The following is a 25,316-nucleotide window of genomic DNA, read 5'->3' as shown; positions in this document are numbered from 1 at the left end:
GCCTTGCTGACAGCACCCCTCCAGATAAGCCCTTGGAGAGTTCTGCCCCGGAACATTTTTACCCCCATTCTTCGGCCCATGCCTAGAGATCAGCTCTTGTTACTTGTTACCGACCCAGCTTGTTACTGGGCTGTGCTGTTATCTAAGGAGGAAAGCAAGAGGTTTCTTGTATCCATGTTTCTGTCCAAAGTGGTTAAAGCATGTGCAAAGGCCCCGGGGTGAGAATGCATTTTGTACCTTTCTAGATGGAAAGGAGCCTTGGGGAGGCAGGTGAGGAGGCTGGAGAGGAGGGTGGGAGCCAGATCCATTAGGGTCCTGGGAGGAACAACAGGAAGTCATTAGAGCACTGGAGGCCTTTGAGGAGAGCAGATTTGACTGACCTTCTCAAAAGAGCCCTAAACACTAGGGGGAATAAAATAAAGGAAGGGGCTAGAAGTATCAGAAAGGGGTAATCTTAAGTAGTGAGATTAGGGAAGCCATGGTTGAGAAGTGACAAACAAGTGGGGGTTAGATTTCAATAGATTCACCCTTGGGGTCACACTCAGATCATATCCAAGCCACAGCAGACCCTGCAGGAACAGCATTGCCGACAGAGGGAACAGCCGGTGCAAAGCCTCAGGGCAGGCTCGTGCCTGTTGCATGTAAGGATTATCAAGGAGACCTCTGTGACCGCAGGAAGTGAGGGGGGCAGGGGACAAGAGGGGAGGCCATAGGGGAGGACAGTGAAGGGCCACAGTACAGGTGGAGTTGGTCCTTTGTGGCTCATCCTGGCTGCCAGGTGGCTGTCCCTCCACGGGCCCCCAGGGGAGGGGGCATCTCAGCAGCTGGAGCCCCCTCCCTCAGCACCCACGAGGACAGGCTGTGACAGCTGGTGGGGGAGGGGTTAATGGCGTCAGGTGGGAGTCTGCCACCTTGGTGACTTGTCCTGGGGGCGTGGCCTGGAGTGGGCGTGGCCTGGAGCGGGTGTGGCCTGGAGTGGGCGTGGCCTGGAGTGGGCGTGGCCTGGAGTCTGCGGGGTGACCCCTCTGTGCTACCCCCAGGAGGCTCGTCTGGCTGGGAGCCCCCCAACCTTGGTTCCCGCTGCCCAGGAGGCCCCGTTGCTTCCCGGGGTCCCCATGGCCACCCCCCCACAGGACGAGGTGGACCCGCAGGCTCCTCCTCTGCACAGCAGCTGGCAGGGGCTGGGACGGGCACACCCGGCTGTGACCTGGCCACTCCTCTGGCCTCCTCTGCCTGCCCCTGGCCCCCGCGGTTGGTCTCTGGCGGGGCCTCCCCAGCGCCGGGGTCCTGCTTCCTCCTCGGTCTGGTTCACTTTCCCTGGAACCTTCCAGACTCTCGAGGGCTGTCTCCTCCACGAGCCCTGGGGACCCCCAGCCCGGCCAGGCCGCCCCTCCTCTTCCCCTCGTCCCTGCTCGGGGTCCCCGGGGGCTGCCGGGCCTCTCTGCTCTGTGTCCCGGGTCTCTGCGGAGGCCCTAAGGGGGCTTTCCTGCCGCCTCTGGCCCCGGCACCAAAGAGCAATAAGAAGACAAGATGCCACACCTGTCCCTCCCCCCGGGGCCCGCCCCTCCACTCCCCATCAAGCCTCACTTCAGACGGGAGGAGCCCGGCCAGGTCCAGACACCTGCCGCATGGCCCGGCTGGGGGTGCAGGGGGCGGGTGGGATTTGAACCCCCTCTGCCCCCAGAATGAATGGACGAACGAGTCGGTGAGCCCTGCCCCGGCCCCGAGGTCCGCTCCTCTGGCCGTCCGCCTCCCCGGATCATCGGCCTCCCTCCCTGTAAATGTCCATGGAGGGTCTGAACCGCGGACGCCCGTGGCCTGTTCATCTCTGGGTCCTCCTTGCCCTTGACCTTGGCCTTTAGGCGGCCCTCACTCGGGGGCCTCCCACCTCCTCCAAGAAGCTGCTTGGGGTCTCTTTGCGGTGGGTCTGGAACCCCCTCTTCTCGCCACTCGGCAGGTGCAGCGTGTCCCCGGTTCCCGGCCTCAGACTCCACCAGGCGCAGAGCAGAAAGAGGTGGAGAAACTTGGCATCTGCAGAGACACGCACAGGCTTCTCCCAGGGCCCGGCCCGTGGTCCCAGGGCTCGGGAGGCTGAGGCAGGAGGATCGCGAGTTCAAAGTCAGCCTCAGCCAAAGCCAGGCCCTAAGCAACTCAGGGAGACCCTGTCTCTAAATAAAATGCAAAATAGGGCTGGGGAGGGGCTCAGTGGCCGAGTGCCCCTGAGTACCAAAGATTAATAATAATAATGATAATAATAATAATAATAATAATAATAATACAGTGTAGCAGCGGCTCACGTGCCCTCCGCTGTCCTAGGTGTTACAGGTGATGTACTGCAGGCAGGAGGCCGTGCAGGTCACGAACAGACGCTGGCTGTTACCTAAGGGTCTTGAGCATCTGTGGACTTTGGATCTGTGGGGGATTCTGGAACCAGTCCCCCAGGGAAGCCCAGGGACGGCTGAATTTGCTGAGTGTCTCCTGTCACACGGGACACAGCCTGTCCCTGTGGGGTCCTCATGACAGCGGCGGGCAGACCAGACCCAGAGAAACCCACGCCTGTCACCATTTCAAGTGACATTGAGGTGGGGAAAAGACCACAGGGTGCAGGAGGAAGAGTGGCTGGGGGTCACTGTCCCATAAGGCCTCCCTCAGCCCCTTCCCGGACCCGAGGCATCAGACCCCTTGGGGACCAGCCCAGGAACCTGCCACTTAGCACCACGCCTTGGCCAACGGCTGACGAGTGGAGACTCTTCACCTGACACCCCCAGGGGTCGGCGGGCAGGATTCAGGGGACCTAGAACGTGGTGGCAGAACATTCCGTCTCGACAGTGGCAGTTCCCGTTTCCCTCGGGGATGCATGGAGGTGACAGATCTCAGAGGACCTCACTGAGCCCAGGTCCTTGTCACCAACGACAATCGCCGACCTTTCCCGTCGCCTGGAAGGTCTGCAGGTGTCTTGGAATACGGCTCCCGACCTGGCGACTTTGAACCTGCCGTGGTGATTGGACTCGCGGGAGATCTCGTTCTTTCACGCCTTAATAACGAATCGCGAGGATCAGTATTACGCATCTCATTTAAACGTGCTTTGATAGCTCCATTTCAGTTCCATCGGCTCCTTTGCAATTCCATGTGTGCTTGCTCTGTGTGTTTAAAAACAATATCTGGAGGGGGGCTGGGGTTGTGGCTCCGCGGTGGAGCCCTCATCTAGCACCTGCGAGGCACTGGGTTCGATCCTTGGCGGCACTGGGGGAAAAAAAAAAATAAATGTGCAGCTTCAACTAAAAAAAAAATATTTTAAAAAACAATATTTGGAGAACCCCAGGCTTTCCTAGGTGCCAAAGAGAGGTGCAGAGAATGAGAGGATGAGGCTCAGACAGGCCTGGGTGCCGTTCCTGATGCCCCTTGCCGATGCTGTGTGACCTTGGGCAAAAGGTCAACTTCTCTGTGCCTCAGGGTCCTCCCTTATAACACGGAGCCTATTTCTCCTACTTCAAACGCTTGTTGCTGGGAACTAGCCAGAGCCCCCCGCAGGGTCGGTCATGCAGAGGGAGCCCAGTGAGGCTGCCGCTTACCAGCCAGGGCTGGGCGGGCCGCGTGACCTGCCTGGGCCTCGGTTTCTGCTCCTGAGGAGCAGGGAGATCCCAGGAGCACCCAGCTCTGAGGGGGAGTGAAATGAGTTTCCATCCGGGACGCAGCACAGTCCTTGGCACTGCTGGGTGACAGACGACACAGTCGCCGTGGGGTGACCGACCCGTCTCCGACCGCTGGTCAGGACAGTGGGGGTGGGTCAGGATGCAGCTGGAAACCCACGCCGCCCAGGGGGACCAGCTCTGCACACCACCCCCCGCCTGGCTCTTTCAGGCTGGACACACGAGTTTGTTTTTTTTTCTTCCCCAAGCCTCCACATTCTCACCTGCTCAAGGGGAAGCTGGCACTGAGGCTGATCGAGAGCCGAGCCTGGGATGTGCCTCTTTCCATGTCTCTTCTAACCCTCAAAATCACCCTCGGAGATGGAGGAAGAAACGGAAGCTCAGAGAGGTAAGGTATCTTGCTCAGGGCCACACAGCGGGTCAGGAACAAAGCTGGGTTTGGCACTACTACCCCACATCAGGTAGGCACTTCCCTGATTTCTCCCCTCCACGGGGACCAGCCCCTGTCACACCCACTGTGCAGCAGGTGGCAGCCAGACAGGAGCTGGCAGGCTCCAGGACGTGGGGCCTTTCCCAGCTGTGGCCATCTCTGCTCCCTTGACTGCACTGGGCCTGGCGCCTCCTGCCCTCCCGCTGCTGCCTGGCTGCTGTCATTACAGAGGACGCTGCTCAGACTCCGAGGGTCTCTGGGAGGTAGCCCTCAGCCTCTGGGGCGGGACGACAGGGAGGGGTGGAGACTGCGGCCAAGTAGGGACGGGGTAGCTGTCACTGGGCTCCCCCGCTGTCCCCGAGTGGGAACGTGGCGCTGGCCGCCAGGTTGGCAACAGCATCTCCATTTCCATGGGATTTCCCCATTTTTCAACATTGACATGGCACTGAATTCATAGTTTTAAAAGTCCCACATGCGCCGAGAGAGAGAGAGAGAGAGAGAGAGAGAGAGAGAGAGAGAGAGAAGTGGTAGGAGGGGAGAGAGACAGATGGACAGACAGAAAGGAGGAAGGAAACCAGAGAGAGAGAGAAGGCGGGGAGAGGAACAAACATAAGAAAGAACAAAATCAAACAGATTCCACACCCGTCCTCAGCCAGGTGACGGCCCTGGCCATTCCTCTGCCTACAGGGCCGCCCAGGTGCGGCCAGGGAGGGAGGCCAGGGAGGGAGGCCCAGGGAGGGAGGCCCAGGGAGGGAGGCCCAGGGAGGCAGGAGAGGAGCATTGGCCCAGGGTGACCTGGCAGGGCCCGTGTGACAGGAACTCGCCCAGGTCACTCCCCTAAGTCCCCGCCTGACCGCCCCCAGCCCACCTGCAACCCCGGGCTGTGCGGACCACAGCTTATTTTCAAAGTCAGTTTCTGGATCCTGAAAAGAAAGAAAAATTGCTGTCATCCGATGCTGAAGGCCAAGGTCACCACGACACATCTCCCAGGCTGGCGGACCGGACCTTTGGCGGATTCCAGCAGAGCCACCTCTAAAGGGCACGTCTGCCAGAGATGTTCCTGGATGGACAGGGACCAGCGCCTTGTGGAACTCTGGGGGCAAGAATCTGTCCCCATGATTAACGGCCTGTGCAGCTGTGACGGCGGCAGGGAAGGGTCTCCCGTCTCTGGGCCCAGCTCCTTGGCTGGCGAGGCCACGATCCCCAGGGACCTGCCGTGAGCCGAGTCACTCGCCGGGAAACCTGTTAGACTGGCCCTGTTGACCCCAAGTAGACTGAGGCTCAGAGGGGTCAGGCAAGGGTCAAGGTCAAACTCAGATCTGCTTAACCCCAAGTCCAGGCTCTCCCACCACGGGGAGTGGCGGAGGGACTCTCCGGGGACCACACAGGAGCTGGGTGGTCGGGAGAGACTCCCTGGAGGAGGGGCCTTGGATGCAGGGGAGGTGTATTAGTTTCCTGTTGCTGATGTAACAAATGAGCACAAACCTCCTCGTGGCTTAAAACAGCCGATTCAGCTCACCTCCTGGAGGCCAGATCCTGGAGGAATCTTGGGGTGACACGGCAGGGCTTCCTGGCTGTGTTCCTCTCCAGAGGCTGAAGGGAAGACCTGTCTCCTTGCCTTTTCCTGATTCTAAAGATCACCCATGTGACCTTGGCTTACAGCCCCTTGTCCCTTCAACCTCTGCCTCCGTGGCCACGTCTCCATCTCTGACTGTGGCCCTCCGTGGCCCCTCTTATAACCCCGTGTGGTTCCACTGAGCTCCCCAGGTAACCAGGAGGACGTCCCCATCTCACATCGGCACAGTCCTTTCTGCCCTGCGAGGCAGCATGTCACAGACCTGGGGATTAGGACGTGGACGTCTGGGGGGCGCCCCCAGAGGTGGGCATGCTGGACGGCCGCTCTTCCTCAGGTGCCGAGGCTGGGGACCTGCTGTCTGAGGAAGGCCACATGAAGACATCCGAACGCAGTGGCCTCCGGCTGGGCCGGCTGCTGTGTGGGCTGGGGACCTGGCTGGCCGCAGACCGGGAGTCAGCGGGCCTGGGAACGGCTGCACTCCGCTTCTCCCACAGGCCCCGGGGACACTGCTGAGCGTGGTTTGTGGACCTGGCTTTGAGTCCCGAGGCCGTGCATCAGAGGCTGTGAAGAAGATGGAGATGCAGAAAACGGTCACCAGGCCCCACGCTCCTTCCCAAAGAGCCCAGTGCCCTCCATTGGGCTGGCAGTCCCTTCCCGAGTGCTGTGACACCCAGCACTGCCCACACCTCCCGTGATGTGTCCAGCCTTGACCTCCATTAGGACCTCGAGTCAAAGCCTAAAGTTGTTCTCACTTGTTAAAGGAGGACTCTGAGCATTGTGGCTTTGGGAAACTCACTCACCCTCTCTGGGCCTTTGTGGAAGGGACATGGAACAGGGTGGGCAAGATGACTCTCAGGAAGAGCCCTCGGGTCCAACAAGCCACTCGGGGCACCTGAGTCAAACGCCCTTCATGTAACTCTGAAAAGGGACACCCTTGAGCCTGCTGGAACCCCCAGGCTCCGAGTCAGTGGGTGACTCAGAGTGTGATATCAGGGGGACCGTCCGGGTCTTCAGACGTCGCCTGGCTGCAGAGCGTCGTCGGGGGAGACGTGACACCGACGGTTGAGGGGACTGTAAACTCAGATGCTCGTGGGACCCGGCAGGAGCGTGGTCTCCGCGGTGCCCCAGCCCGGCCCCGGAGCAGTCACCGCGTGGGGACACGGGTCCGGTATCGCATCCACTCGTGGCACGCACAGAGTCCAAAAAATCTGGATTTTTATGAGGAGTTTCCTATTTTTAAATGTCGATAATGAATTCAGATATTTTTAAAAGCACCGTGTGGGCGGGATCCAGCCCCCGGCAGCTCGGCGGGAGCCCACGGCCTTCGCGGGGGAAGCTGAGCTGCAGGGCAGGGGGGTCCTGCAGGGGTCTGCGGCTGCAGGGCTCCCCCGGGGACGGCGAGAGCCACCATCTGTGGCTCCCCTGCCCAGCTCTGAAGGAGCCCCGTCCTGGTGACAGCACCAAGGCACCTCCCTCCTCCACTCGCTCCCCGACTTGCTCTGGGGCGTGGGCAGGTCCCAGATTCTCCCTGGAACCGGGGTCCTTCCTCTGCGGGGGGTGGTGGCTCCGAGTCCCCTGAAGTCCCCCTGCGGTTCCCCGGGGCCCTGGCCTTTCCCACCAGCCGCACGCGCATCCCTCGCTGCCTCCGAGCTTCCCGTTGACATTTCACAAACGGCAGCTGTCACCGGGGCCTGGCTCCTGTCATTTACATGATTTAACATGCTCAGGACCAGGGGCGGCTCACCCGTCTCTCCGCCGCCAGCCGCTGCGCCGTGACTTATTGATCTGATGCATTAAACTGATGAATTTTTTTTTTTGAGAAAAAAAAAATATTTCCTTTTGAAATAGCATTGCACCTTGGGACTCCGTGGGACTTGGCCACCGTCCCCTCCGACCCCCTCCATGGCCTCACTTGTCTGACACCTGGCAGGCTCCTGTGGCAGGCACCTGTGGCAGGCCTGGGTCTCCCTGACCTCCTGACTCACCAGTGAGTCCACAGAGTGGACTCCTGGACCCATGTTACGGGTGAGAAAACTGAGGTTCGGTGGGTACAGAGGACATGTCTCCTTGCTAGTCCCTGGCAGGGTCAGGAGCCGCCCCAGATGGAGTGGCCCAGGGCCACCATCTCCACCTCTGTGCCTCACTGCCACGTATAACTGTCTACTACCTGACCCGCACCCCACTGTGGGGCCGAGCTGGGGCTGTCCCTGCAATCAGGGCACACACTAGAGGGTCATCAGAGACCCCCCCACCCCCCAGCTCAGATGCAAAGGCGGCCCCAGACTACGATGAAGTTGATGCTTTCCGGTCGTCCAGCGCTCGTGTGGCCGTCCCAGCATCGCCGTGCGTCACTCACCTGCTTGTGGCAATGCTCGTGTCAACACACCTACTGTGCAGGCTAGTCGTGTAACGTAGATGCACAGCCAGCTGCGGTGGTGCATACCGGTCATCGTGAATGCTTGGGAGGCTGAGGCAGGAGGATCGCAAGTTTGAGGCCAGCCTCAGCAACTTAGCAAGGCCCTAAGCAACTTAGTGAGACCCTGTCTCAAAATAAAACATAAAAAGGGCTGGAGAAGTGGCTCAGTGGTTAAGTGCCCCTGGGTTCAATCCCAGGTATCCCTCAAAAAATAAATACGTAGAAAAAGATGGACGGTATGTCGTGTCTGATCATGAACAGCCACACAACTCTGCTCCTGACGTGGCTTCTATACCCTGCTGCTTTATTGTTAGTTTAGAGAGGACCTTTTCTACCCTTTCTACTCTTATTTATTTTTATGTGGTGCTCAGGGTCGAACCCGGCCCCTCACACGTGCCAGGCAGCCATGAGCCCAGCCCCAGCCCCTTTCTACACTTGAAGCAGAGTTTACTCTGTAAACAACGAGCCTTGTGTGACGGTGGCTGAGGCTCATGCACCCGGTGTTTATGGCCCCTCCGTGGGCACCAGCCCGAGCTCCGTTTGGACCTCGGAGCTCTCCGGTGCCTCCCATAGTCCGTGGTCACCTTTCTGGAACACTCCCCAAGGGTGAGGTGCGTGGCGCTGACAGGTCTTGTCCAGTCCAGTGCTCAGGACGTCTGTGAGGCCCAGGACCCAGGGCTCAGGCCCCAGGCAAGGTCACGCAGCCAGGACTTGTTTCCCGCTCAGCCCAGGAGCCCTGGGGACGCTCTCCTCCAGGGGGGATGGGCGAGGGGGACGGTTCCTGCAAACCCATCAACTCCACCAGGGTCAGGGCTGGCCTCCTGGCCTCCCAGGCCGTTTTTTTTAAAAAGGCAAGAAGTGCAGGCAGCAGGGCAGGCTGTCACCCAGGGGCCCTGCCCCCGGTGACAAATCACTTCACTCCTTCTGCCCCCGGAGGTCACCCATTCTCCTCTGCAAATCGAGCCATTGGTGGCAGGTTTTGGAGACTGGTGACAATCATCTCTGTGATGATGGAACCTTTGCCCCGCTGGCCACGGCGATGAGCCTCCGATGAGCCCTGCATTCCTTCCCATCTCCCCGCCGCTGGCCCTGGGGTGTCCCTTCCCATCTCCGCGTTCACGCATGCGCCTTCCGCTTTAAAAAGAGCCTGAGGTTAGTGGGTCTCGGATCAGAGCTGTGTCCCCACCGCGGGGGGCGGGGCGGGGACTTTAGGACGCAGCAGGGGCTCCGACACTGAGACCCTCCTCCAGCAGGTCCCCGGTGGGTGAAGTCCCCGACATTGCACCACCATGCCCCGGAGACCCTGAGGCTGCTGGTCGGGAGCAACCCTGAAGCACTGGCCTGGACCCTGCTCCATCAGGGGACCGGGATTTATTGCAATGACACGAGATGAGTCAGGGGGGACCCAGCCCGGGTGGCTGGAGTGGAGGCGGCTGATAAACCGAGGAAGGGCGGGGCTCGGATTGGGGGGCCCCAAGGCGAACAATGGGGAGCTGCTACTGCCCAAGGCAGGCGGGGAAGGGTGGGGGCAGTGATCTAGAGCCTGGACCTGGGGTGGGGGACCCCAGGAGTGGAAGTCACAGGCAGGAGGACAAAGTCCAGCCAGGGATGCGCCAGGAGGGTGAGCCCGGCTTCTCCCACCCAGCAGCAGGGAGATGGGCAGGTCAGCGCCCTGGGCACAGAGCAGGGTGGGCACAGAGCGGGGTGCCTGGGTGGGGTGACGGAGGACCTCAGCCCAGGAGGTGGCTGACACGGCCACACTGACTGGCCAGGAAGGTTCTGAGCCGGGGGCCCACGCTCGGCTTAAAAATCATGCCCAAGTGTCAGAAAGTGTTGGGGACACACAGCACCCCGCGCCCCTTCCCACGGAGGAGAGAAGAGGTTCAGACACAGCGGGAAGTGACTGGCTCCTTCGCTCTTTGGCTGTGACAATTTTATGTCATGACTCAGCATTAAGCCATCGTGGGAAGACACAGAGGTGCTGACTGCGTCCCAGTAGGGCCCACCTCAGGGACTTGGGCACCACCTCAGTGCGACACGGAGCCCTCGTGGTGGGCAGAGTGGGCACTGGTGGCCAGGGCGTCCCTGGGCAGAGCGATGCAGGGGCCAGCAAGTGGTGGCGCACCCCAGGGGCTGTGGGCAGCCGGGGCTCCCCGTGGCATCTGCTGGACCTCCCTGGCCCCCGGCCCCTCCCCTTTAGTATTGCTGTCCCCTTGGGTCCCTCCCCACGGGCCTCTCAGAGGCGCCGACTGGCTCCCAGCCTCCAGCCACCATCGCTGTCCACAACAGCAAACACCTCCCCAGAGCCTGGTCCCCGGCTGGGGGACAACTCCGCGGGGTCTTCGGGTTCAGCCGCTGGTGTTCGACTTTATTGTGGCCACAGCCCGTCCCCTGTCACCTTGAGGGCAGGGAGCGGCTAGAGACCCTGGCAGGGCTCCCTGTCACCAAGTTCCTCTGTCCAGCTCTGCTGTCCCCCTGCAGAGACCCTTCAGGGGGCCTCCCTGGCCTGTGCGCCCCAGTCAAGCCCGGCCTTCCCCCAGCCTCCAGGGTGTCCCTCTCTTGACCTCCCGTGTCCCACTGGTGGCCAGCAGGGCTTGGGACTGCTGAGAACCAAAGGGCCACTGCACCACACTCGGGGGCCACCCTGCTCCTCAAATCCTGACCCCTTGGGGGGCCGAGGACACCCGGAACGAGGGCCTTCACCCAGGAAGCCTTGGTCCCCGCTCCCACCCGTCCCCAGCAGCAGGTCTTTGCTGCCAGGGGACACTGGGAGGGAGCTGGGGACGGGAGGGAGGTGGTTCATGGTGGGAACCAGACAGTAACCATCTCCCTGGCACCAGCCAGGCTCGCGTAGCCCCTGGGGACAGAGGCCTGGCTCCAGAACCTAGTTCATTCGCTGTGGCCACACTGGGGGGAGGCAGGGGACCTGCCCAGCTCCAGGATGGCCCAGGGAAAGAACTTGAGCAGGTGGGGCAAGAAACGTGTCATCGAGCCGTCCTGGTCAAACTGTGGCCTGCTGGACGGTCTCCTCGGTCTGTGTCGGCAGGGTCCTGCACGTGCCAGGGAAGACATACTGCTAAGGGGACAGTTTCGGTCCCCTGCACGGTGGTCGGCCCGCGGGGCTCGCTGATTCTGGAACGTGAGATGAGCCGGGGAAGGGAGATGACTCAGAACGGGTTGGAGGGACAAAAGGGAATTAAGGTGGACAACGGCCAGGTCCTCCCTACAGTGTGGGTCACCTCAGAGTTGCCCCAGCCAGAGCCCCAGGACAGGGCCCCACTGGTCACACGCAGGTTGATGACCGCCCAGAGAGGGACATGTAAGTTCCCAGGCACTTTCGGAGCCAAGATGGGCAAAGTGGGGTCCCCTCGCCCCAAAACCATTCTCCAAAGAGTAAAAACATTGAAAAGAGTGTCCAGGAGATCGGTCATGAGCATCGGTCATGGGGACCGGGCACGTCACAATCACCTCCTGTCAAGCTGTATTGTGACCCTGGCTGCTGCCCTCAGCAGAAACCCAGTGATGATCATCATGGCTGCTGTCCTCATGATGCTCGGTGTCTTGGGGACAGGGGTTGGGGACTTTCAAACATGCTCCAGCCTGCAGCCACCAGAAGGCACAGGAACGGATCTAGCCAGGCAGCAGGGCTGAGGAGCCCGATCCTGGCCGACCTGTGACAGGGCAGGGCTCACTGCCCATCCCAGAGAGGAGCTAGAGGGAGAAAGAGGCCACATGGCCACCCTGGGCTCCTGCTGTCCCTGGGCTGCACCCCCCCACCGGTGGCACCCACCCCCTCATCCCATCTGAAAGAGCAGAGCAGGGCCCTACTGTGCGTGCACGTGGGAGGGACGCCTGGCCCAGGGCCGTGTGGGCTGGGACAAGGCCCCCCGGGAGGCTCCCGAGTCAGGGCTGTCACCCGTCCTGGGCAGCCAGCTTCCTGGCACGGCCAGGCTCCCCTCGCCTCCCTGCCTCCCTCCCGCTGCCTGGTGGGCGCTGGGCCAGCCGAGGGCCCCGGAGCTGCGCACCCGTGCCAGGGAGTGTTCCAACCGCGCCCGGCTGCCAAGAGCGCACTATTCTCTCTCAGAAATCCAAGGGACTGCTCAGGAGGCGCGATATTTTTGTAGCAAGACGAGAAAGAGAAAGAGAAAAGTTCTCCCCAAACTCTGAAAGCCCCATTTGTTCGAAAGGATAGTGGGTGTTTCAGAATCTGGATTCTTCTTTCGCAAACAGATGGGGGCCCAGAATTAGCTGTTTGTTTGCTTCGTTTAGTAAACAGGATCCATTGGGTGCTCCCTGGGACGTGTTCCCATGGGAGGGGGCACCACGGGGAGCCGCAGAACACACACAGGAGGGTTTCAGGGGACAGCAACGGAGAGTGGTGTGAGTCCTCCCTCAAGCTTACCTGGGCCTGGCTGGAGCGCGGGACCAGACAGCGTCACCGGGATGCAGCCTCCCGCCCTGCCTCAGCCCGACATCCACCTCACCTTCTGGAAGGTTCTGCTCCCACACAGTTCAGCTGGTTCCCACCTTCCAACCTCCAACCTGGCGAGTTCCTGCAAAAGTCCTGTGGCCCAGGCTCATGAAACGGACGTGGGTCACGGGGCCATCTCTGACCAGTCAGGCCTGGGCCGTGTCCCTTTTCTAAAGCACGGGTCTTGCTTGAACCCCCCGACTCATGGGGCTGGCAGAGTCAGCTACACAGGTGTGGCTACAGTTCCCCCTCCTCGTCTCCCCCTGAGTCTCAGAAATCACGGGCTCCATTTCTCACTCTTGAATCTGACTGTGGGTCTCCATCTCCCTCGGTCAAGGGTCCCCGAGCTCCATGCCCAGCCCACGGGCCGTGTCCCCACCATGTTCTCCCAGAGGACCACTGTGATAATTCACGCGATGCCGGCCCTCTCCGTGTGCTGATCCCGGATCCTTACACTGCGGTATAACAGAAGGCTCACGGGAATACAAATAAATACCCACTTCATAGAAAAAGAAACTGAGGCACAGAGAGAGTCATTCCTGAGCTCAAACTGCAGATTGAGAGACATGGAGCTAGACAGGAGCCCTGTACCCCCAAACTCGGAGCCAAGATGTGGGTTAGCAGCAACTCAACCACCAAGACTGGAAGAAAGGATGTAGGAAGAAAAGGGAAGAATGTGGGGTAGAGGAACAGCAGAAGCCCCCTAAACTAGGGGGCCGTGTGGGGGAAAGGAAGCCATGCTATCTTGGCTAGGGAAGACAAAATTTGAATAGCTAAACCACTAGAAGGCTCAGCGTGGAGCTGGCCTTCAGGAATGGCTGGATCCAGGCGCTCACCTGCTCTGACTCTCTTCTGAGCTCTTTTCTCCTGGTCTGTCTCTGTGGCTCCCTGCTCAGATTCCTAGAAAAGGGCTTTGATTGGTCCGTTCTGGGTCCGATGATCAGACTGGACCAATCATCTGCATCTGGAAGGGCGGGACATAATAGCTGGGAGAATCACCAGGTTGAATAGCAGGGGTGACTTCTAGAAAAAAGCAGGGAAGGACACAGGGCAGGTAAAGATGTAGGTGTCCCTGGAGGGCAGCATGATGTGTGGATGTGACCCGGGATTCTTAGGGCCGCAGGTGACAGAGAACCCTATGCCCGCTGGTCAGCACCGGGGATCTTGTTCAGGCTGCAGACGAAGCCCCCCAGGAAGGCCATCTGCTGGCACCTTTGCAGCTCAGCCCCGGCCCCACCCGAGCCACGCAGCCCAGCCCGGGATAAAGGGGAGAGGCCCTTGGTGGGTCGCACCCCCCTGGCCAGTAGCGGTCAGCGGAGGCGGCCACACTCGGGCTGGCTTGGCTGGGTTCCGATCCGTCCCTGGAGAGGGCGGCGCGGCGGGTCCCTCCATCCGCGGGGACCGTCGGGGAGCCGGCCCTCACCGGGGCCTCTGCTGTCCTCTGCAGGGGTGCTGTGGCTGTCGGTGGTCTCCGAGGTGCTCTACATCCTCCTGCTGGTGGTCGGCTTCAGCCTCATGTGCCTCGAGCTCTTCCACTCGAGCAGCGTCATCGACGGGCTCAAGCTCAACGCCTTCGCCGCCGTCTTCACGGTGCTCTCAGGTAGGGCGCTCGCGGCCAGGGGCGGGCGGGCAGCGCCAGCGGCCAGCAGGGGGCGCAGCCCGGGACCCACGCTGAGGGGCGTGTCCGTCCCGTGCCGCGAGCGGGGCGGAGTCCTGGGGCTACAGAGCCCCGCCCCAGCCCCGCCCCCAGCCCCGCCCCTCGGAGCCTGACAGCTGGGTGAGGGGCGGATCCAGGGCGCAGGCGGAGAGGGTGGTTTACAGAATGGGTGGGTCGTGGTGGCTTTTGTGGGGCTGGGGTGATGGCTCAGTGGTGGAGCATTTGCCCAGGATGCATGAGGCACCCTTGTGTGCTCACACCCATTAGAAAAAGAAGAAGGGCCAGGCCCAGCGAGGCCCTCCTGAAATCCCAGCGATGTGGGAGGCTCGAGCTGGAGGATCACAAGTTGGAGGCCAGCCTCAGCAACTTAGTGAGGCCCTACGCAACTTAGCGAGACCCTGTCTCAAAATTTTAAAAAAAAAAAATAATAATAATAATAATAGAATTTTAAAAAGGGCTGGGGGTGTGGCTTGGTGGTAAAGCGGCTCTGGGTTCAATCTCTGGTACAAAAAAAAAAAAAAGAAGAGGGCACTCACTGGGGTGGAGGACACCCACGTCACCCCTCTGCCTCAGTTTATTCGCCTTTGACCCTTCCACCCGGAGATGCTGAGTAGGACGCAGACGGTCAAACACACAGAAGCTAGAGGGGGGCGTGGGGGGTCAGAGACTGCGGGAAAAGACCTCAGAGGCAAAGATTTCCAGGGTTTCAGGAAGGAGGGGACAGTCACCAGCATCGTGCCACTCAGAGAAGTGCAGCCACAGGGCGCCAAGGAAAGGCCCCTGGATTGGGTGGCCTGCTGCCCAGGGCCTGGGGTGACCCTAGGTGGAGGGTGAGTCAGAGGGAATCCCAGGTGCCCCTGAGCGCCGGCTCCAGGAGGCCCGATGCACGGAGTGACACTTGGCCTTGTGGCCATCCATCCCACTGAGGAGCCGCGTGTGGCCTGAATCTCCACCGCAACACGATGACGGGGCCCTGCCCGGCCAGTCACCAGCTCCTGGAGACTGAGAACCTGTTTCTCATGTGCTCAGCATTTATTGACCGCCTGCTGCACACGGCCACCGGGCGGGGAGGTGGAAGGAGTAGGAGGAAGAAGGCTCAGTCCACTTTGAGCAGGTCTGCGTGCTGTGCGTGGAGCGTCCCCCTCCATCTCTTCTTCAAAGAACCCTCTTGGTGGTCCCAAGCACCCAGCCTTCCCCCTCAACCTGGTGACTCCAGTCACCAACGATGGTAGTGGCCCGGGACCATCGCAGGCTCAGCTCGACAGAAGGTCCTGGTGGCCGGGGAGACAGAGACCCGCCCCTCATCCTCCGAAGGTTTACCAAAGTTTTCACCCTTCAAAAAATGTTTTGAAATCCACTTTTCCTCCCAGTGGAGAGTCTGGCTGCTCCAGTAAATAAGATTGTCTCCATAATTCCACGCAGATGAACAATCCGGGGCTCAGGGAGGTTAATTGACTTGCCCGGGGTCACACAGCTGGCTCATTGTGGAGCTGGGATGAAGCCCCCCTCCAGCCCGCTTCAAAGCCACCGGGCGGAAGGGGGAGGATTTCATTTTTTAAGTCCCGTGGAAAACAGTGACTGAGAAGCAGGCAGCAGGCAGATGAGATATTAAGACCAAAGTGGCACGTGGCGGAGGGGAGGGGCTTGGAATTCACGCCTGGGAGAGAGGTGCGGGGAAGGGAGACCGACTTGGAGGTGGCAGCTGAATGACCCGCAGGGCCAGGAAGCCGGATTCAGGGGCGCCTCAGAGAGCAGGGCACCGGTGCAGAGGGCCCCGGAGGGGGGACCTGGCTTCTGGCCTGTCCGGGAAGGAGTGGGCGGGAGGCGTGGAAGGCAGCCAGCCACGGAGGCCGGCCAGGGAGCGCCTGGCTCCTGCCATCTGCTGGCCCAGCTCAGCCCAAGGTCAGCGGCTCTAGAGCGGAGGAGGACGCCCAGTTTGGGGACAGCCCCTGCTCAGCTGGTGATTAGGATTAATTAGCCAGATCAACCCCTTGGCTGGGTGAGTCACAAAGGCCACCTGCTGAGCTGTGGCAGGGCCTCTCTCATTTGTCCCATTGGAATCAGGCCCCCCTGAGTCCCCTTGTTGACTGGGTCCTAACCTTGGGCTCTGTCCTTCGCTCCGGGAGTCCGGTTTAGCAGGCGCCCTGCCCTTGACACCTGATCCAACGCCCTGTCCCCGACCCTCGCTATGCCCAGGCCTGCCGTCCGCCGGAATCCTGTGCGGTTTTGCCAGAACCCCTCTTAGCCCTGGTGTTTTGTCTTTTTATCCATTTTTTAAAATTTCTGTGGTGCTGGGATTGAACCCAGGGCCTTGCACATGCCAGGCACGTGCCGTGTCCCTGAGCTGCACCCCAGCCCCGAGGTGTCCTTTTCAGTGACATTCCATCCACTGACCCCTGCTCCTTGCCAGACACCTCCTTCTGTGCCCGTGTGGATGCCCCTGAGCTCACCGCGAGTTTCCTCCAGACGCTCGCCCTAAGTCGGAAACGTCCTCCGTGGAGAGTGCATTAAACACACGGACTCTGCCATCCTCCCAGCTCAGCCCCCCAGTGCAATGCAGAGCGTGGCTCATCCTCCCTGTGGTCACTGAGTTGACCGGGAGCCGGGGATGGCCCTGCTGCCCAGAACCGAGACAGAGGATCGGCTGCGCACAGTGGCACACACCTGTGACCCCAGCCGTTCTGGAGGCCGAGGCAGGAGGATGGCAAGTTCAAGGCCAGCCTCAGCAGCGTCGAGAGGCCCTTAGCAACACAGTGAGATCCTGTCTCCAAATAAAATGTTTAAAAAGGGCTGGGGTTGTGGCTCAGGGGTTAAGTCTCCCGTTTACCGGTGGACAGGTTGTTCTGGGGGTTAACTTTTTGGAGCTGTGTCTGGGACATGGCGTGTTCTCCAACCGGGAAGCTCCACTGGGCTCTGGTGTCCAGAGTGTTGATGGGGATTTGGTGGCACACACTGGGTGGGTGGAGACCTTGGCCACCTGGTTGATGGCCGTCTCTAGGGCCCTTTCCTGGGTCAGGCTGGTGCAAAGCCCCAACCTTCTTACAGGGTGATCTCATTAGCATCTCATTAGCATAAACTTCAAGGGGCGTGCTCCCAGGGGCTGGTGGATGACAGATTAGAGTTCCCTTCCCAGGCACCAGGGACAACAGCCAGCCAAATTCTTTTTCATACAACAGGTGGCCTAGCTGGGCCTCTGAGCTGTCCTCTGCTCCCAGCTGAGTTTTCTTTGGGCAGATGGGAGCCATTGATAACATTTGAGGGAGGGAGGGGCCAGGACTGATCTTCCCTCATCTGGGACCAAAGTCTAAATTTGCACGAGGGCTGGGGCCGCTTGGCCAGGTCCCCTGGGGAGTCTCCGTGAGCTCTGGATGCTACAGGTGTCCCCCTGGGCACCAGCCCTTTCCAGCCCCTCACGTGCCCACAGAATCTTTCCAGATCCCAGGTGTGCCGGGGACAGCCCAGCCCTTTCCTGCAGAGTCTCCATCTTAATCCCAGTGTCCATCCCCCTGGGCTCTAGATTTGTCTTCAGAAATCTCCAGGCCTCTGTCCTAATTGTCTTTATCAAGAAAAAAAGCGTATGCTTTCAGAATGTCCTGGAATTGGAGACTGCGGACAAGAAATTGCAGCCCGTAGCTCACATTTATTGAGCACCAACTGTATGCTGGGCACAGCACCTCGGTTTAGCCCTGTGATGGCGGCTGCTGTGATTGTCCTCCTTCTGTAGTTTAGAAAACTGAGGTGCTCTGAGCTGGTCGGTGGCGATTCTGGCTTCAAAGCTCATGTGCTTTGAAATCCCTGGAGCAGTCAGTGTACCACGCTGTGCCTCCACCGCCCGCGCACACAACCCTCCTGGTCCAGGGCTCTGTGTGGCTAGGGACAGACGTGAGACCGGGGCTGGTAACTTTGGCACCTGTGGTCATTGTGGTCTCGAGTCCAACACCCACACGGTCCATGCAGATGACACCAGAGCTGCCCAGGTGTGATACAGCAGGCAGTGTGGGGACTCTGGTAGACTCGGGGACAGCTCACGGTTGCCATGGAGAAGCATGCCTGGCATTCAAGGAGAGCCAGGATCTGGATTTTTATGGAAAAAGTCTCCTGATTTTTTACTTCAGAATGTTTTAAAAATGACTTTATTAAGGTGTAATTTACATACCATAAACTTTGCCCATGGGAAGCATATGATTCAGTGGTTTTTAGTCACCGCCGTCTAATTTTAAAACATTTTCATTGTCCCCCAAGTAAACCCCGTATCCACCAGCAACCACTCCCCATTTTCCACCAATGGGTCCAGCCCTAGGTCACCGCTAATCCACTATCTACTTCCAAAGATTTGCCGATCCTAGCCACTTTATATAAATGAATCACACAGCCAGGCGCGGTGGTGCACAACTGTCATCCCAGCGGCTTGGGAGGCTGAGGCAGGAGGATCGAGAGTTCAAAGCCAGCCTCAGCAAAGGCGAGGCCCTAAGCAACTCAGGGAGACCCTGTCTCTAAATAAAGTACAAAATAGGGCTGGGGGTGGGGCTCAGGGGTCGAGTGCCCCTGAGTGCAATTCCCCGTATCAAAAATGAATAAAGAGAGGGATCATACAATATATGGTGGCATATGACTGGCTTATTTCATGTAGCGTCATGTCTCCAAGGTTCATGATGTGGCAGGATTTCCCGAACTCGACTCCATCCCGTGGCTGTGTCCCCGTCGTCTCTGTGCGCACTGGCGGATAGACGCTTGGGTCGCTTCTGCCTTTGGCTGTCGTGAACAGGCTGCGGTCAGCCTCCCGGGGCTAGAGTTTGTGTGGACGCACGTTTTCTTGTCTCTTGGGCAGATAAAGGGCAGAAATTGCCGGGTCACGAGGTAACTCCGTGTTTAACTTTTTAATTCAAAAATGTTTTGTGCCGGCCAATGAAGCACCACCCAGATCCCCAGCGCGCCCGGCCCCCCCCCCAAGGAAAACGCAACCTCTTTTCACCCTGAAGATTAAAAGACGTCTCGCTCTTTCTCTCTGCTCCTTTGGAGGCCCCAGGCAAAATCTCGTCTGTAAATTAAGGCTTTTGAAGATAGAAACCGCCGTGGGAAGGCTTTTCTAAGAGGGTTTGCTTCCCCTTTCCTGCAAATCTCTGGAGGGAGGCAGTTCTGGGCCTCTGACCTGTTGCATCAAGGGAAGAGAAAGGGGTGTGAGGCAGGGGAGGAGCAGAAATGAACATGGCAAAGGATCGTGGAGTGGCCTGGGGGCCGGTTCACACGCCACCGCTGGACCTGGAGCTGGCCTGCGCCATCGCCGGGTTGCAGCCCCGCGGACGCTGGGCAATAGGTGGAATCCTGTTCTCACGGAGCCTGATTTGACCGTCAGAAGGGCTTGTCTGAAAATCTGATCTTGTCATTTCTACTTGGTATTTATCAAGTGTTCCGTTTGTGGAATAAAGATCCAAACTCCTGGCCATGAGTACAAAATGTGGCCTTTGCCTTCTTGTGTAATGTCACCTGCTACTGCTCATCGCCCTGCCCGGCTGTTGCTCTGGGCCTCCCCGGCCTGGGGCCTCCCCTGCCTGGGCCTCCCCGGCCTGGGCCTCCCCTGACACTGCATCTCCCCTCCTTGACATTCAGGCCTTGCTCACCTCCTTAGGCGCTCTTCCCGCGCCACTCTACCTTCTGGTCCCTTCCGATTTGTTTCCTTAACAGCACTTGCCAGTCTCCAAGCCCATCTGGAATGTGGCGGGCACCCCATACATATTTTGTTTGAGTGGCTGAAAGAGCTTAGGTAGCCACACGTGTCATTGCAGGAACAACACGGCGCGCTCAGGTGCACCCGACCCCGGGGACCTGGCGACGTCTGGGGGTGGGGTGGGGTGGGGCAGAGGGAACCAGAGAGGACGCGCGCGCGAGGCTGCTGCGCGGTGTGGGGCTCTAGGAGTGCGCATGCGCCTGCCACAGCTGACCCGCCGCGCTGTCTCTGCGCTGTGACCAGATGCGGTGTGACCGCGGTGGCCTCCCCCGCTCGGCTTCTGAGTCAGGGACAAAGCTGGGGTGATCACACTGGTATCGCCACGAACGTGAATAACACCTTGGGCTGTGACCTCACACTGCCGCAAGGTCACTAGGTGGTAGGAATCTGGTCATCTTAGGGGTTACTTGTGTACGTGGCCATCATTGACTGAGAGGTCCTGGGCAGCACAGGACTGTATATGACGCCCCGGGGCCAGGGTTCCTCATCCTGGCGACATCTGGGGCTGAATCTTTCTCTGTCACCACCTTGTCCTGCGCCCTGGAGGGTGTTTTGCCCATCTTGGGCCCTCCCACTCTGGATGCTGGTGGCAGTCCCTCCCAAGTCTCCACAGCCCTAGGGGACTTCTCAGCGGGCAGTGTTCCGGGAGGCGGCTCCCCTGCGCTGCGCTGCGCTGGGCTGGACGCCAGGCTAGGACATGTGGGCTCCCTGGGATGGGGTGCAGCGGGGACCCTCGAGGCTCTAATCCAGGAGGGACAGGTCAGGATGGTGAGATTTGCAAAGATAGCTCTTGGGGTGGAGGAGGGGCCAGCACACCTCTGGGGCAGGGGGCAGCGGAGGGGTTACTGCTGATGTCGGGCCACAGGAGCCGGTGACAGTGGGGGACAGGGAGGCAGAGGGATTTGGGAGAAGCAGGTCTTAGGGATCCACACCCCAGAGAGCCAGGACCTCGGGAGGCCTGTGAAGTCCAGTGGCCAGGTGTGGCCACGACTACCTTGTCCCCTCTGCCTGGACACTGTGCTCTGTCCACCCCCCCTCCCCTTAGCCTCACCCCCACTTTGGAAGTTCATGAAGCCCCGGAGGAGGGTGCTGTCTTCGCCCTTCAGGACGCGATAACAAAAGACGCCGAGAACTGGGCGCCTAGAAACCATAGGTGTTTATAGGTGCAGAGGCCGGAAGTCCAAGGCCACGGCCCTGGCTGACTTGGTGTCCCCAGGAGCTTCCTGGTTTATAGTGGGCGCCTTCTGGCTGTGTCCTCGCGTGGCCAAAGAGGAAGGCAGCTCTTTGGCTTCTCTTCTTAGAAGGCCACTAACCCCATTCCTCGGGCTCCACCCACATGACGTCATCACCTCCCAGAGGCCCCGCCCCCAATACCCTTGGGCACGAAACTGGGTCTCAACAGGTGAATTTGGGGGGAAACACGCACATTTAGACCGTGGCAGTTGCCAAGGGGAAAATGTCACTCGGGTGTTGCCAGCATTTCTGATTCTTACAAGAGAAGCCAAAACTCCCATATTTTAATGGAAATCTTCCAGATATTTGAAAAGTTGGCCAACAGGTCCATCAGGTCTGAGGGCCTTGCCAACATCTGCTCCTGGAGTGGCCACGGGCTGCCAGGCTTCGATCGTGGCTGTGCCTACTTCTGTCTTGGGTCTCTGTAGTCATTGATTGTACTTTATGTCTCGATGCTCGTTAGCCCTGGGGCATGGCTGCCGTCTCCCCAGGCTGGTCCCACGCCTGGCATGTCCACGGCGCTTCCTAAATGTTCGCTGCACGACTGAGCTGGAGTCTTGCAGGAAGACAGTGGCCCATGCCCGTTCAGAACGTTCTAGAAGGGAAATCGAACTTGTCAGCTGGGGAGGCTTCTCCAGAAGGCCGGGCCGCGGGGCAGCTGCGTCCTGTCCCGGGTCCCCCCAGGTGGATCATCCGTGATTTAAATTCTGCCACAGTCTTGGCAGGCTCCTGGAAACAGGGTCCGGGGACTCTCCGGGCCGTCGGGCCTTTCATACCGATGAGCCTGGCCTCAGGCCCAGGGCCAGGTGGAAATTGGGCCTTGGGGGTGTGGGGAAAGGCCAGAATTTTAATAAGTCTAATAAAAATTGGAAGGAAGCCCCACGTGGCGGGAGGGACTGCTGGCTTCTGTGGGTTTCAGTGGACTGAGGAGTGGGTGGGGAGCAGGTGCTGGGGCTGGGGCCTGCTCTCCGGGGATTGCCAGGAGACGGGGACTGGCCCCAGGGAGGCTCAGGCACTGGTTCAAGGGGCAGGCTGGACTCGGGGTGCACTTCCCGGAAGCCAAGTCCCTTGGGTGGGGAAGTCAGAAGTCTTGGGTTCGCCGTGCGCCTCTTCCCATGGCCAGGACTCCGTCCAGCAGAGGGCCGTACAGGCGGGGGCTCCAGCCCCAGAGGAGCGAATGGGGTGGACCACCAGCTGGGAAACTGAGGCCAGAACCTGGTGGTAGGGGAAAGCTGGGCTTCTGGAGTCCCTTATGCTCCCTGCAGGCAAGGAGCCAGGCTCTGGGGGACTCCTGGGACAGCCTGAGGGAAGGGGCCCTCTAGTCTGATGAGGGTGTGACTGATCCAAGTAAGAGCCGGCCCACCCTCTGCCTCCTAGAGGGTCCTGCCTTGCCACTGACATGCCAGGTATTTTAGTTGGCATCTCACCTTCACTTTAGAAGGAAAAGCCAGCCCAGAGAGGTTAATTAACATGCCTGAAGTCACACAGCTGTGAGTGGGGGAGGCAGGCCCACAGCCGGGGATGCCTTCCCCTCAGCTCTGCCTCACTCACCGCTTTTCCGGGGTGAGTGTGTGTGTTTCCCCGGGTCTTGTGTGATCCTGTCTCTCCCCACTAGAGTGTGAGCCTCAGGCCAGGTCTCGGTCTCTCGTGGTCGTTCCTGGGTCCTTTGTGCCTGGCCAGGGGCTTGGCGTGGGACAGAGTCCAGGGCTGGCCCAGCAGGACTCCAGGGAGCCTCTGTCAAGGGTCAGGGTGTCTGGACTCCTGTAGTTGTCTGCACGCGGGCTGGGGTCCTTCCTGGTGCAGCCAGCAGGGGGCGGCCTGGCCTTGGAGAGCAGATCTGGGGCCTCAGCTCTGAGGCTCAGAGCTTTCCTGAGCGTCCCACAGGGCTGCGGCCTTCCTTTTGCGTTGTCAGTGCCTTTCCGGTCTCGTTTCCCCTCATCTCATGGTCCAAGGGGCTGAGACTCATTGGATCCGAGGCAGAGCTGCATTTTTCAGGTCACGCTGTCATTCGTCCCTCGGTGCTTTTCTTGGTGGTGGAGCAGAGGGGAGGGACAGCTGCCCTTGAGCAGATGAAGTCCAGCCATGACTTTGGCTTTCGAGGACTCTTCTGAGAGCTGCCGGGGCATGACTGTCCCAGAGAGGAGGCAGCGAAGGGCTGAGCCTCGCTGGCCTCTGTTTCGAGGTCACCAAGTGACAGTGGGTCTCTCTGGTTTCACCCCCACCCACTTGTTCAACTTGCGTCACCGCGATTGTGCCTTGGGATGCCCTTTGCCGTTCTCAGGCCGGGTCGATGGCACCCCATCCTCATCCCAGAGGTGGCCCCCTGGTCACCATGCTGGGTTCATGATGGACATTCAGTCCTGTGATGTTTGTAGCCACTGCCAAGACACCAGAGATGTCTCTTAAGATGAGAAGATGTGACCCCACGTGTGGTTGTTAGTGTCCTGATACAGCTGGGATGGGCTGAGCCACAAAGGAGGGTGAGCCTTCAGCACAGGGAGGGTGGAGGGGCTGGGCCAGGGCCACAGGGACTCCCTGGCTGCTGACTCAGTCTGTCCTGCCCCCATGCAAGGGGCTTGGGCTTTGGGGCTGTCATCACGGAACCACGGTATTCCTGTGAGCGACTGAGGCCTCGGGGCTGGGCCTCTCTGTGGCCTTGCTAGACTGTGCCTCTGGGTTATATTGGTGACACAGTAAGTGGAAAAAAAAATCCAGATTGTAATAAATGTACCTGGGTTAAATTCACCAATTAAAAGGCAGAGTTCTTGGGCTACAGAAATAAGAACAACCAGATCCAACAATGCGAGAAGTGCATTTTAAAAGTTATAGAAAGGTAGAAATGAATGGAATAAGATATACCTGGAAAATACACACCACAGTAATCTGGGTTAATAATATTGTGATCAGAACAAATAGAATCTAAGGGCTGGGGTTGTGGCTCAGTGGCAGAGCGCTTGCCTAGCGTGTGTGAGGCCCTGGGTTCAATTCTCAGCACTGCATATAAATAATTAAAATAAAGGTCCATTGCCAACTAAAAAATATTTTTTAAAAGAATAAATAGAATTTAAGACCAAAAACAAAACCCCAAGGGACAAATAAGGGAAGTCTAGATGTAAAAGAATAAGAAAAGAAAAAAAATGGATTTATTGCAATCACGTATTTACCTACAAAATATCGAGCACTTGTCTAGCCCGGAGCACGGGGGTTGATCCCCAACATGGCAAGGGAAAAAAATCCAGTAGCAACTGTCTGAATAAAATAGATAATAAACCAGCCATGGGGGCAGAGAGGTTGTTTAACCCCAAAACACATCTCAGAAGCTGACAGAGAAATAGACTTAGAGGTTCTGAGCTATGGGAGGCTCATGAACTTGGATTATTAAGTGTATGAAGAACTCTGTGACCCCTGGCCTCCAAATAAACCCCTGGAGAAGACACACTTCTTTCAAGCCCTCACAGAGAGACCATGAACAGACCTGCTGGGGTCAGGGTTTGGAACAGCTTTCTCTGTTTTCAAAACTCTCTGTTGAGGGGCTGGGGCTGTGGCTCAGGGGTAGAGCACTTGCCTACCATGGGTGAGGCCCTGGGTTCAATCCTCAGCATCACATAAAGATAAATCAATAATTAAATAAAGGCATTGGGCCTCTCTGTTGCCTTGCCTGACTATGCCTCTGGGATATATGGGTGACACAGTAAGTGGGAAAAAAATCAGTGGGAAAAAAAATCCAAATTATAATAAATGTAACTGGGTTAAATTCACCAAAACTATATTGATCTGCATTGTGTGGGGTATGTGTGTGTGAGAGAGAGAGGGACAGAGAGGGAGAGAGCCGGTGGAGCCTAGGGGCTGGGAAAGACAGACAGACTGCCTGTGGCTGACCCTGGCTGGGGCTGGAGGAGCGCCCCAAACAGGGCAGTTAGAGGTCTGGACTCTGCCGTCTGTGTTGGGCCGTGAGGGTGGGCCCCTGTAACACCCAGGAGGGGGAACCTTCCCCAACCCCACCAACCCGCTGAGGCTCAGGCTGGAGGGGTCTTGCCTGCCCTGGTCAGGTGTGGCCCGGGCCCCAGCTCTGTCACCTGCTGTGGCCCTGCGTACCCGTTACCTGTGCCTTCCTGGCGACGGTGGCACGAGCTTAGCAACTTGAAACCGAACACAGTT

General features: G+C 59.0%; 1 protein-coding gene across 5 annotated transcripts in view; it reads left to right on the top strand.

Moving 5' to 3' along the window:
* The window catches only part of Gsg1l (GSG1 like), a 172,290-nt gene that overhangs the window by 101,610 nt on the left and 45,364 nt on the right, over positions 1–25,316 (top strand). For 4 of the 5 annotated variants that reach the window (XM_077802864.1, XM_026392181.2, XM_026392179.2 and 1 more), the window contains one exon: positions 13,991–14,143. The exons of the other annotated variant lie outside the window; for it this stretch is intronic. In XM_077802864.1, the coding sequence (XP_077658990.1) occupies positions 13,991–14,143 (153 nt within the window). The remainder of the gene's footprint in view (positions 1–13,990; positions 14,144–25,316) is intronic. 5 annotated transcript variants of the gene reach the window in all.

Source organism: Urocitellus parryii, chromosome 9 (assembly GCF_045843805.1).
Source record: "Urocitellus parryii isolate mUroPar1 chromosome 9, mUroPar1.hap1, whole genome shotgun sequence".
NCBI classification, from domain to species: Eukaryota; Metazoa; Chordata; class Mammalia; order Rodentia; family Sciuridae; genus Urocitellus; species Urocitellus parryii.
This window is presented reverse-complemented; position numbering and strand designations above follow the sequence as displayed.